This window comes from Carya illinoinensis, chromosome 11 (genome assembly GCF_018687715.1).
Source record: "Carya illinoinensis cultivar Pawnee chromosome 11, C.illinoinensisPawnee_v1, whole genome shotgun sequence".
NCBI classification, from domain to species: Eukaryota; Viridiplantae; Streptophyta; class Magnoliopsida; order Fagales; family Juglandaceae; genus Carya; species Carya illinoinensis.
The window spans coordinates 43,004,817-43,018,932 of NC_056762.1; the positions used below are offsets into that span (position 1 = coordinate 43,004,817).

General features: G+C 32.1%; 1 protein-coding gene across 1 annotated transcript; it reads right to left on the reverse strand.

Moving 5' to 3' along the window:
• Positions 1-11,758: 11,758 nt before the first annotated feature.
• Positions 11,759-12,816, reverse strand: LOC122282604 (vascular-related unknown protein 4-like). Its single transcript, XM_043094542.1, has 3 exons — positions 12,386-12,816; positions 12,214-12,285; positions 11,759-12,087 (listed from the first exon to the last, which is right to left on the reverse strand). The coding sequence occupies exons 1-3, from the start codon at positions 12,749-12,751 to the stop codon at positions 11,947-11,949; spliced, it is 579 nt and encodes a 192-aa protein (XP_042950476.1). The 5' UTR covers positions 12,752-12,816; the 3' UTR covers positions 11,759-11,946.
• Between the last annotated feature and the right edge of the window lie 1,300 nt (positions 12,817-14,116).

Here is a 14,116-nt window from a genome sequence, read left to right on the forward strand (position 1 = left end):
AAGAAAAATTCTTCTTTAACAAATGAAATTGAAATTTTAAGAAAAGAAAATATCATTTTGAAAGATGAAAATCTTGAATTGAATAAGAAGAAAACCAATTTAGAAAATATTGTTGAAAACTTTACGAATGGAAAAAGAAATTTTGAAAAACTTCTTGGTAATCAAAGATGTGTTTTTGACAAGGCAGGTTTGGGATATATGCCAAAACAAAAATTCAAACCTTATAAAAATTTCTTTGATAATCATTCTACATCAAAGACTAATATTCAAAATTCTTTTCATAAAAATAATTTTGTCAAAAAGGGATATTGTTATAATCATTCAAGTTTTTCATATATGTTACATGCTATTTGCAATTTTTGTAATAGAAATGGTCATAATTATCATACTTGTCCTATTAGAAGAAATCATACAATGACTATTAGGGTCATATGGGTACCTAAAAATCTTGTTTCTTCTAATATTAATAAATAAAGGACCCAAAGAACTTGGGTACTAAGAAAAATTATTTTAATTGTTTTTATAGGTATGCATGAAGTCTTCCACAAGTAAAAACAAATGGTTTTTAGATAGTGGATGTTCAAGACACATGACGGGAGACAAGACTAAGTTCTTTGATCTTAGATCTAAAGAAAAAGGACACGTGACATTTGGAGACAACTCGAAAGGGAAGATCGTGGAAATAGGTAAAATTGGTAATGAATCTTCTCTCATAATTGAAGATGTTTTACTTGTTGAAGGTCTAAAACATAATCTTTTGAGCATAAGTTAATTATGTGATAAAGGATTTACAGTTACTTTCAAAATGGATAAGTGCATTATTTTGAATGATCATGATTGTAATATTTGTTTTATTGCTTTTAGAAACAATAATGTTTATACAATTGATTTTGAAGAAATTACCTCACAAGATGCTATTTGCTTTTCAGCTCAAAATGAAACTAGTTGGTTATGGCATAGAAGATTAGGTCATGCTAACATGGAACTTATTTCCAAACTTTCAAAAAATGATCTTGTGAGAGGTTTACCAAAAACAAATTTTCTTAAAGATAAAATTTGTGATGCATGTCAATTTGGTAAACAAACAAAAACTTCTTTTAAAACTAAGAAACATATTTCCACTACTAGACCATTGCAACTGATATACATGGATCTTTTTAGACCAAATAGAGTTGCAAGTCTAGGAGGAAAATATTATGCATTTGTTATTGTTAATGATTTCTCTAGATATACTTGGGTCATCTTTCTTGCTCATAAAGATGAGGCACATAATGCCTTTACCAAGTTATGCAAGAGAATTCAAAATGAAAATGACTATACTATTTCAAGTATCCGAAGTGATAGGGGAAAATAGTTTGTTAATAAAAATATTGAAACTTTTTGTGATGAAAATAGTTTTGTGCATAATTTTTCTGCTCCTCGAACTCCTCAACAAAATGGGGTAGTAGAGAGGAAAAATAGATCTCTTCAAGAGATGGCAAGAACAATGCTCAATGAGAACAACTTGCCTAGTTATTTTTGGGCCGAAGCGGTAAGTACTGCATGTTATGTTATAAATAGAGTTATGCTAAGGTCTAAGTTAGATAAAACCCCCTATGAGCTTTGGAATGAGAAAAAACCCAACATTGGTTACTTTCATGTATTTGGATGCAAATGTTTTATTTTGAATGATAGGGATAATTTAGGCAAATTTGATGCAAAATCTGATGAAGGTATCTTTCTCGGGTATTCTACTAATAGTAAAGCTTATAGAGTATTTAATAAAAAGACTTTGACTATACAAGAATCTATGCATGTAGTATTTTATGAATCTAATTCTTCACTCTCCAAGAAATCTATTGATGAAGAAACATGAGGTATAAATAATACAGAAAGTCTCAATCTCAACAAAGAGAAAACAATAAAAGAAGTTCAACATGGAGCCATCAGGAAAGATCATCAAAATTTAATACAAAATGTAACCAAACAGTGGAAATTTGTGAAAGATCATCCAGTGGAATAAATTTTGGGAGAACCTTCACAAGGTGTAAGTACTCGATCATCTCTTAGAAATATTTGCAATCATACTGCTTTTCTATCTCAAATTGAACCCAAAAATATTGATGACGCACTTCTTGATGAATCTTGGATTCTAGCTATGCAAGAAGAGTTGAATCAATTTGAAAGAAATGATGTTTGGACACTTGTTCCTAGACTCAAAAATCATACTATTATTGAAACAAAATGGGTTTTTAGAAACAAGAAAGATGAATCCGGAGTCATTACTAGAAATAAGGCTCGACTTGTAGCCCAAGGTTTTAATCAAGAAGAAGGAATCGATTATGATAAGACATATGCACCTGTCGCAAGATTAGAAGCTATTCGAATGCTACTTGCATATGCTTGTTATAAAGATTTCAAACTTTTTCAAATGGATGTTAAAAGTGCTTTCTTAAATGGTTTTATAAATGAAGAGGTATATGTTGAGCAATTTCCAGGTTTTGAAAATCATATTTTTTCAAATCATGTTTTCAAATTCACAAAAGCACTATATGGACTTAAACAAGCTCCTAGAGCTTGGTACGAAAGACTTAGTGGTTTCTTGATTGAAAAAAGTTTTTCAAGAGGAAAAATCGACACAACTCTTTTCATTAAATATGAAAATGATGATATTCTTTTGATTCAGATTTATGTTGATGATATAATATTCGGTGCTACTAATGAAAATATGTGTCAAGTTTTTGCTAAGACTATGCAAGAAGAATTTGATATGAGCATGATGGGAGAACTTACATTCTTTCTCGGATTGCAAATTAAGCAAGTAAAAAGTGGGACATTCATCAATCAATCAAAATATATTAAGGAATTACTGAAGAAGTTTGGGATGGAAAATGCTAAGGAAATTGGAACACCAATGAGCCCATCAACTAAACTTGATAAAGATGAATCCGGTAAACCAATTGACTCGAAGATATATCGAGGTATGATTGGTAGCTTATTATATTTAACAGCCAGTAGACCAGATATTATGTTTAGTGTGTGCTTATGTGCACGCTTTCAATCATCTCCAAAAGAATCACATTTAATTGCAGTTAAGCGCATTCTTAGATATCTTAGTGGTACAATTAACCTAGGGTTATGGTACCCTAAGCACACATCTTTCGATCTAATCAGCTATACAGATGCAGATTATGCTGGCTGTAAAATAGATCGAAAAAGCACTAGTGGAGCATATCATTTCTTAGGTCATGCATTAGTTTCCTGGTTTAGTAAAAAATAAAATTCTGTTGCACTATCTACTGCTGAGGCAGAATATGTTGCTGCGGGTAGTTGTTGTGCTCAAGTTCTCTATATGAAGCAACAACTTGAAGATTTTAAACTCAAGTATAATCACATTCCAATCAAATGTGATAATACAAGTGCTATAAATCTTTCAAAGAACCCAATACAACATTCTAGAATTAAGCATATTGAAATAAGATATCATTTTCTTCGAGATCATGTGCAAAAAGGCGATATAGTACTAGAATTCACAAACACACACGATCAGTTAGCATATGTTTTCACAAAACCTTTACCAGAAGATAGATTATGTATGATCAAAAAAGAAATAGATATGATGCATGCTATGAATATCTCTTAAAAGATAGACTAGAGTCAATAAAAATAGAGATAGATTTTTTAAATACTTTTATATAAACTTGAGATTCTTAGCCTCATGTTTGAGACGCTCATTCTCTTCATACAATATCATGTCATTCTTATCCATGGGAACCGGCAAGCGGAATGAAGAATCCAATAAAGATTTCAACTGTTTATTCTTCTGCCGAATGATTCCTTCCCTTGTGTGAGACTCTTGAACAATTCGTTGAAGTACAACAATTTGTTATTTGAGCTTTTCAACTTCATGATTTTTGGTTTGTAGCCGCTGAAAAAAAGCAACAATAGAGGAAGAGTAGCGAGTCTCAAGACTCACCAAGTCATAAATAGCATCAGAATCTGACTTATTAGTCAGATTATTATTTTCTTGCTGCAACATGGCACCAATGGCAGCTGCAGAAAAGATAGGAGGTTGAGATGCAGAATGCCTCATGGATGGATCTAGAGAAATGTTATAAGAATGAGCCATTGAGAAAATAATAGAAGGCTTAAAACGAGAATGCTGAAGGAATGCAGATGAGTTATAGAGATGAGATGAAAACTTGATGCAGATTGGATGAAATTCAGAGCTGATTTTATAGAGATGGCATAAAGAATAAGACAAACTATTGTCTCTTCAAATCTTATTTAGTCAAAAGAAATACAAGATATGCCGGACACACATTGTCAAAAGTTTTCTTACTAAGCCAGCGAGATTAACAGTAAATTGTCCCTATTTTTCTAGTAAACGATGAACCTCTGCTGTTATCTGCCGATGTTGACCTTGTATCTGAACCCTTTCTCGTTCCAGCTCCTCTATTCGTGGTTGCAGATCATGAGCATACCAATCTGCAAATTTTTTCAACTCTTGGTTTTCTTGCTTTAGCCTTTTATTCTTACTATCTTTATTAGCAAGCTTCTGTCGTAACTCAAATATTTGCATGTTAAGATGATCAATCTCACTCACACTCGCCATTAACCTCCGAGACATGATCGTAACAGAGGCAGCATATTGACTATTGAGCATTCTTGATTCTGCAATAATCTCAAAATCAGCCTTACTAGAAAAACGGTTCACTGCTCCTATCATGGTATTGACGGCCTCAGGAGAGAAGATTGAAGATTGATGCGTCAAGGATTCCTGATTCAAGTCTGGAACATTAGTGGAAGAGAATTGCTCAGCCATTCTATCGTTGTGGTAAAACAGAACTCAGGTCAAGAAGCAATTATTTTTTTTTTACATCCGATAGATGAAAATGATCATTTTTTTATAGCAACTCAGAGCCTTCAATCACGTTTGTCAACAACATCAGGCGATTGTTTAAATCTCTAGCCACACTAAATTCATAGAGTTAGGCCTCGAGACTTTGCAGCACTTGTCGGGTCACGGACGGATGAAATTTATTTATTTATCTACAGTGTCTACTAACGCACCGTTTTCTTCAGGTCCATTTACTTGTTGTGGATCCTTTTTAATGATGCCAAAATGGGGAGAAGTGTTAGACTAGAACATTAACATTGTTTGAATTGTTAAACTTATTATATATACTTGGAATTATATTTATACTTTTGCTTGAAAAACTAACGCACATTCTTAGGGGAAGCTTAAGTATTAATACAGGTTTCAGGTTCTATCAAATATTTGTCATCATCAAAAAGGGGGAGATTGTTGAACCCAAGATTTCAAGTTTTGTATAATTATATATTTACACATGGATTTTGATGATAACAAATGAATTCAAAGAATAAAGAAGTCTCAAACTCAAGTTGTCTACACAATGGAGTCAAGCACATCAAGGAAACAAGCATGAGCAAGAAGGGAACAAGTTCACATTAAAATTATAGAGTAATGTTGTAAATCTCTTCAAAATTCGAAATTAGGATTAATACTCAAAATTAATATTTTATCATAAAGCATTAAAATACATTTTCCACATGTGCATGAATATCTTTGAAAATTAAATTTGAAAATTTTGAAAAATGATTGATTGTCATCTTTTGCATGTGCATGCCTTGATTAAAGGGTTGAACTTTGAAAATATTAAAGATGATTGATTGTCATCTTTCACATGTGCATGTTTTATTTGAATATTTTCAAAAGTGATTGATGCTTTTTTAGACTTATACAAAAGGTAGATGATTTTGTTTGAAAAATTTGAAAAGTAAAGTGTGCCCATTTTGTCATATACAAAAAGTAAAAGATTAGGTTTGAATTTTTTGAAAAAGAAAGTGTGCTCATTTTGTCACATGCCAAAAGTAAAAGATTAGGTTTGATTTTTTTGAAAAAGTGAATAATGTTGTCTTTAACAATTGGAAAAGAATAACTTTTTATTTGAATTTTTTGAAAAAGTGAATGATGTTGTCTTTGACATGTGAATCTTTTTAAATTTGAATATGAAGTCTCATATGCCTATAAATAAATTATTTGAGAGCTTCACATTCACAACACCAAGAGCATACAACATTCATTCAAAACTTTCATTCTCTCTTCTCTAAGCATTGAGCATTAATCCTTGTTCATTTTGAGAGATATAGTTTGCGCTGTATTGTTCTTATTTCACTTATTGAGGAGTGTTTTCTGATAACCTACCTACTATCAGCTTTTGTATCAGAAAAAGGGTGTGTATAACCCTTGTGCGTGTAGAAAGTATTCTACACGAGGAATAGTTGAATCACCACATGTAAAGTGATTGCAAGTGTAGAGGGTGTTCTACACGGATCCTTTGTAACGGTGTTGTTCAAATGTGTAATAGGTTTTTATCTCTACCTAAAGGAGGTTGAATAGTGAATTTGGGAATCCTCAAGGGGTAGCTTGAGGCGAGGACGTAGGCAGTGGGGCCGAACCTCGTTAACATACTGAGTTTGCTTCTCTCTTACCCTTACTCTTTATATTTATTGTTATTTCATATTTTGTTTATATTTTATATTATATTTGATTTATAATTGTTATTTTTTTTAATACAACTCAATTCACCTCCCTCTTGTGTTAGTCATCTGGGCAACAAAGATCTTAAATGATCTATTTATAAGCATATAAGATTTCATATTCAAATTTAAAAAGATTCACATGTCAAAGACAATATCATTCATTTTTCAAAAATTTCAAACATAATCTACTTCCTTTTTGCATATAACAAAAGAAGCACACTTTACTTTTCAAATTTTTCAAACAAAATCATCTACATTTTGTACAAATAAGAAAAAGTATCAATCTCTTTTGAAAATATTTAAATAAACCATGCACATGTGAAAGATGATAATCAATTATTTTTAATATTTTCAAAATTTTCAAACAAAATATCTACTTTGTGCATAAGTCAAGAAAAACATCAATCACTTTTGAAAATATACAAATAAAGCATGCATATGTAAAGGATGACAATCAATCATTTTTAATATTTTCAAAATTCAAACATTTAATCATGTCATGTGTATGTAAAAGATGACAATCAATCATCTTTCAAAATTTTTAAATTTAATTTTTAAAATATTATGCACATGTGGAAAATATATTTTAATTCTTTATGATAAAATATTAATTTTGAGCCTTAATCCTAATTTTAAATTTTTAAGAAATTTACAACATTACTCTATGACTTTAATGTGAACTTATTTCATTCTTGCTCATACTTAGTTTCTTGATGTGTTTTATTCTATTGTGTAGATAACTTGAGTTTGAGACTCTTTTACTTTTTAAATTCATTTTTTATCATCAAAATTTATATATAAATATATAATTACACAAAATTTAAAATCTTACGTAGTGGTATCATAATACCCTTCCGCGGTACTAACGGTGGTTCGATTCCCCAGATGCGCAGTTTTTTGTTCCCTTTTATTTTTTTAATATATGTTAAAGACTAGAGCAAAATTCTTTTTAAAAAATAAAAAATAAAATCCAGCTAATTCAGATTTACTTGGCTTACCAAAAAATTACTTTTGAAAAGCTATATGAAAGAGTGATAGGCTTACATGCAACCTATTCACAATTTATAGACAATGATAAATATAATAATATTTTTTTAATAAATTTAAACCCATCAAATCAAAAGTAAGAGTCAAAATAAAATTTAAAATAATATTATTTTATTATATAATTATAAACAAGTTGTTATAAGGTAGCAATTAATTCTATCATTTATATTGAATGACATGTTTAACGTGTTGCATGTGAAGGTTATATTTTGAATCGAAGGATAGAAGTGATTTTTGAGAGATTGAATGGGTTGTGCTAGAACCCACTAGAGGATGGCATAAAATTAATTCAAACTGTGCCATAAAATCCATTCTAACATCAATCAATCTTATAAATGTGGACATAGCTTTTGTATATATATATATATGTGTGTGTGTGTGTGTGTGTGTCGAACACCTTGTACTCTCTTTGTGAGATCGATGTCTGTTTGCATGTGCTGGCCGCCTATTAGAAACATCTAAAATAATATTCTTCTTTTTCTAGACTGTAAAATGATCCAAATTGTTCTTTAGAAGCTACTGCATGCAGCATGTGAGGAGTACTTAATCAGTGAGTTTCTTCAATTGACATATGATCATGCAGTATAGTACCTGCATGCATATAAAAACTCCAACCTGCGCGCATTATATATAACTAGGGCTGTTTGGATTTTGCTCATCATAGTTACAAACAACATCGGTTCCAAGCTGTACATGAGAATGCATGCATGCATGGGAGCTTGACTTTAATTAGCAGATGATCGATATATAGTATCCATATAAACATATTCATCATGTGGGATCCAATCTAGGACGTGATCATGTACTTTGACAAAGCTTCCAAACTTCCTGAATTATAGGTTTAATAATTAGGTGGTGCTAGCTAGATAATATTATGGGGTACTGAATAATTTAGGTTTGATTTTCTTTTTCTAAGCTGCTCTCATGATCATCTTGATCCTCTTTTAGGAAACTTTTCAAATGATATAATTATATACATAAAGAAATATTGTCCAAATATGGGTTTTGACCAATCACATGAACAAATTAATTATTCTAGTTTGATTGGCTGATTAATGAAGAATGAAAACATATATATTTCGCTCGCAAGGAAAAATGATAAACATACATCATTTTTCACAACACTTGATCACACAATAATATTTTGTAAAATACCATATAAAAGTAAAATCATTTTATAAAAATATCCTTATTTTACAATATGATGTGTTGTGAAATATATATGTTGTGTGGGTATGATCAATATTGCTCCTATCTAAGTAATTTCTAGATTATTGAACTTTTGAGTACTGGCTATCCTGGCGGCCAAACAATCTGTCCTAATTAAAGATTTTTTCCCCTTAATTCTGACCCAATTATACCTTAAGCTAGCTAGCTAGCAATATCCCTAAATTTGTATAGAGACTCGATCCAAAGAAGTGCTCGTGCATGTAGGTTTTGGCTTATCCACAGTACTGGCCAAGCAATCTGTTGTAATTAAAGAATTTTCAAAGTACTGATCACTCAAAACAGTAGTACTTTTCTTTTGTTTTTTTGGGGGCGGTGATCCGAAGGACACCCGTAATTATTCATGTCCATGATTAATATTATGCTATTTTGATCTTTACTCTTAACCTAGCCTCATCAACAACAAGCTGGAACGTCGACATGCGTTAATAAAACTAGTCGATCGCTCTATTTATTGGCATTTAATATTACAATGTTGGGAATTTGGACCTTCCAAATTCACCCTTCTTAAGATCTACATTTTGCAAGCATAACAAGAAAAATAAAGAAATAATAACACAAGAAATTTACGTGGAAACTCCAAAACAGGAGAAAAACCATCAGACCCAGAGAAAAAAATTCACTATGTAAAAAATTGTTACAATCACACAATTTTTCTCCTCACCACACCTACAAAGTTACCCCACTAGTAAAACGTTAACTTTACACCTCTTATCCTTTTACAAAAGGTTAATAGAGGAATTTAAGTAAAGTCAAAAGTTACTAGATAAGCTTTCAACTGGTGCACTTAAACTAAGAGGCTAAGCCTCTTATTTATAACCTCAAAAACTTACCCCTTCATTATTTCCCACCGATGTGGGACTAAACAAAGAAGCATAGTTTGTCAACAATCTCCACCTTGCGACTTTGACTGGTCTCACAACCAAGCTCCACCTCAATGAAGATCTTTATAGTTTCCGCTATCATGCTTCACCACAAAAGCAAACCCACTCAGAATAAACCAATTCCAAGCATTTCACTTCGGCCCATGTCGAAAACAACCTTGCTGAAAATTATGGTGTAACTTCCACGTTTGGCTCTCCTGGAAGTTCATAAGCCATGGACATAAATTTCCACCGCACACCCTACATCAATGCCAAATTAATGCCTGTGTGAAAACTTGTGAAACCGCTAATATTAACACATCCTCTATCATTGCAACTTTGGAAATTAGCGACATGCCATAAGGATATACATGTCTCTTTTTAAAGATCAAAATCTTCCATGAAGAGAGACACAATATTAGCATCAATATCAGTATCTCCATTTACTGACTTGGAGCCACTTGCCGAACCTGCTCCAGCTCTTGGACAATTTTTCTTAACGTGCCCAGATTGTCCACACTCCCAGCAGACTACTTTCTTCTTCATGGAGTTCTTCATCTTCCCATTTCCAGCTGCTACCATTACTAAGTTTTCAAGTGAAACATTACTTCCACTACTTAGTCTTCTCTCTTCAGAAAAGATTTTACTGGTAACTTTTAAAAAAATTATTTTCTTCTTCCCATGTATCAAAATAGGTTTCATGTGCTCATAGGAAGTTGGAAGAGACCAGATGAGTCTCAAGGCTTGATCCTCATCATCAATTTTAACTCCAATTGCTTCTAGTTCAGTGACAATGCCATTGAAAACGTTTAAATAATCTGAAATAGTTGTACCTTTACTTATCCGCAGTGTATGAAACTGCTCTTTCAGGTACACACGATTTGAGACGCCCTTCGTTTGATACAACTCTTCAAGTTTTTCCCAGAGTTCCTTTGCCGTAGATATTCTATGCACATTTGCAAGAACATTTTTGGCTACGCACAGACGTATCGCACTTGCTGTTCTCAAATCTAGATCCTCCCAATCTTCATCGCTCATTTTATATCTGCTCCTTTCACCAGTCACACTAGTACCAGTGCTGACTTCAGATGTTGGTCTGCCCTTCAATGCCTTGTGTAATCCTGATTGAATCAAGACATTCTTAACTTGTACTTGCCACAAGCCAAAATTGATTCTCACATTAAATTTCTCCACCTCAAATTTTACAAGATTTGAAGGCCTACTTCCTAACATTACTTTGATGAATTTAATGTAGAAATGAATAGTACCTCACTAAGTCAATTCTCAGGAAAAATTGGAGGGTCACAATAGACACTTAAAATTTTCAATCTCCTAGACAGAACCTCCTTAGAATGTACGTATCCACACTACCACACCAAAACTCCACCCCACAAAAAGAGCCTAGTGGCTCTGATACCAATTGTTGAAAATTTAGACCTTCCAAATTCACCCCCCTAGGATCTACCATTTGCAGGCATAACAAGAAAAATAAAGAAATAATAACAATACAAGAAATTTACTTGGAAACTCCAAAACAGGAGAAAAACCATCAGACCTAGAGAAGAAAATTCACTATGTAAAAAATTGTTACAATCACACAATTTTTCTCCTCACCACACCTACAAAGCTACCCCACTAGTAAAACTTTAACTTTATACATCTTTCCCTTTTATAAAAGGTTAATAGAGGAATTTAACTAAAGTCAAAATTTACTAGATAAGTTTTCAACTGGTGCAGTACTTAAACTAAGAGGTTAAGCCTCTTATTTATAACTTCAAAAACTTGCCCCTTCATTATTTCCCACCGGTGTGAGACTAAACAAAGGAGCACAGTTTATCAACATACAAAACTATATATATATATATAATTAGTTTCGAAAGCATTGCTGATCAGCCTGCAGCTCCTTGGCCGGATTATCACCACCTAGATTTTGACATAAATTGTTAATGTCTTTGATAAATTCTTCTTATATATATATATATATATATATGTAATTGTTTTTGTTAATATTAGCGTTTAATTACTTTGGATTTAATTTGGTGTGTAAAGCAGTGAAAAGAAGTAATGTTTCCAAAAAAAGAAAAAAAAATGCATACAAAGCACTTTATAAAACTGTTCTTCAGTTTCATTACAACATGATTCAGTAATAGATCATATATAGTTCTCTGCAGGCATTAATTTGTTCATGCAGCAGAAAGAGAAGGGAGAGAGCTATGCATGCAATGATATATTAATTAAGGATGATTAAACTGCATGAATGGAATCATCGAAGATAATTCACTATCATAGACAAAGGAACTAAGCAAAGGCCCTTCTTCTTCAATTCTGTGCAATCGCTGTCTCTTCCAACAAAACGCACTTCACTTCTCTCATCTATCTGTCCTGAAGTGCCAACAACTTTCTCCTGTAAATCATGTCAAATGCACAAGGACCTCATTTGTTAGGTACGTAATATATTTATTCAACTAACATGAAGAAGAAGAAGAAGAAGAAGAGTTAAAAGAGAATTCATGGATTTTTATTTATTTACCTGAGATATGTTTGCATGATCAGTATCATTTCGCTCAGCATCCATATCCATCTCATCATTCATATCACATACCTATTGTAAACATTGTACAGTAAAGAAAAATATGTTATATATTATATATCGTTAATTCCCACTAATTAAATCATCAGAATATGAACAAGAAATCCCTGACCTTGTGACTCATGTTAATACGAGAACTAGCAGTATCCACTAATGCATTTTCAACCAAAGCTCGGCCTGTTCTTTTCCTTTTCTTGAAGCTCAACGATCTCTTGCTAGTTTTAACCATAGACGAGCCCCGGCCAGCACCTAATTGTTCACTCCTGTCAGACCTTTTTCTGGCCAAGGAAGCAGCATCGGAAACCAGAGAAGAGGTCTCAGAACCAGGGGAGCAATTACTCATGTGTTCGTTGCTTGTTTTGTGATCTGAGAAATCCTCGAAGTACACAGTCCAACCACTCTCCTCTGAAGAGTACTCATGAGAGGTTCTTTGATTGGAAGAAGTGGGCTTGCTCATAGTGTTCATGGAGTTTTCCATCCAAAAAGCAAAAGAATTAAATGAAAGAAGAGGTGGCCGGTTTGAGAGAAGCCCTGATCTCAGGAAGCATATATGAGTGTATATATATAGAACAAGAGAGAAAATAATAAGAAAAATAATCGGGAAGGGTGACGTATATGAGTACTTCAAAATATATTGGTGTGGGTCATAGGAAGTTGGGGAATTACTGCTTAAACTTTAGACGCCACACGTGAGAGAGAGATGGTTTGCCATTTGCGATTAAGATTAGATATATATGCACAGAAGAGAATTGACCAAATGATTAATGTAGGCTGAATGAGAATCACTAGCTACCTTTTTAGTATACTTAAAAACCAGTTCATGTGTCGTCATTTTGTACAAGTTCCCAGCAGAAAATTTGTTAATATTTCTACTTTATAAATTTCACTTAGCTTGATCACAATGGTACTATAGGAGGTTGCAGTTGGCACAATATCTCCTCTAATTTTGCAACAAGATTCTATGCTCAGACCTACTCATGAGACCATGACCACTATCTTCCTTTCCCATTTTAACCACGGCTCTAATATACCATTATCTATATATATATATAGAGAGAGAGAGAGAGAGAGAAGGATATTGTTAAATGGTTTGTTTTCGGCGATTTAATGACCATATAGAAATGCAATTTTAATAACAAAAACTCTTATAAAAATAAATTTACAAATTGACGTGATTTAATATGGTGTAATATTAGATTATATATAAAGTTATATTTATTATGAAATAGATTTAATATATCATATAAAATCATATCAATTTGTGAATATATAATTTTTATTAGATTTCTTTATATGTGACTGTATTCCTCTCTAAATTAAAAATGAATGTGAATCCACCCTAAAAAATAAAAAATAAAAGAAAAAATTTTTTGTTTTAAATTGATTGTTAAAAATGGTTAAGTTATGAAATTGGATGTTAATAATTACTAGGATGTTTCACTCTTGTTTGTCACCCAATGCATGCCCCTACCACTATAATTTGAACTTAATTAATTAATTCACAGGATATATAAATATATATATATATATTTATAAAGCAATGTTACATAAAGTTGTAAAATTACAAACGTTGGGCAATTATTTTGAAAAAAAATGAAGTCCACGATTAAAAAGTTAATTTTTTTTTTATATGGGCCTCATATTAATTCATTTTTTTCAAAATGACTGCACACTACTTGCACAATTATAACTGTAAATATTATTTCTCATATTTATATAACATCGGGCGCCAGTCCTATATACTAATTAAGAGCAGCTGCATATATTGTACTTTGACAATTAATTAAGTATTGACGTTTGTGGAATGAGAGTACTGGTTATCAACCACTCCGGCTTTAATTAA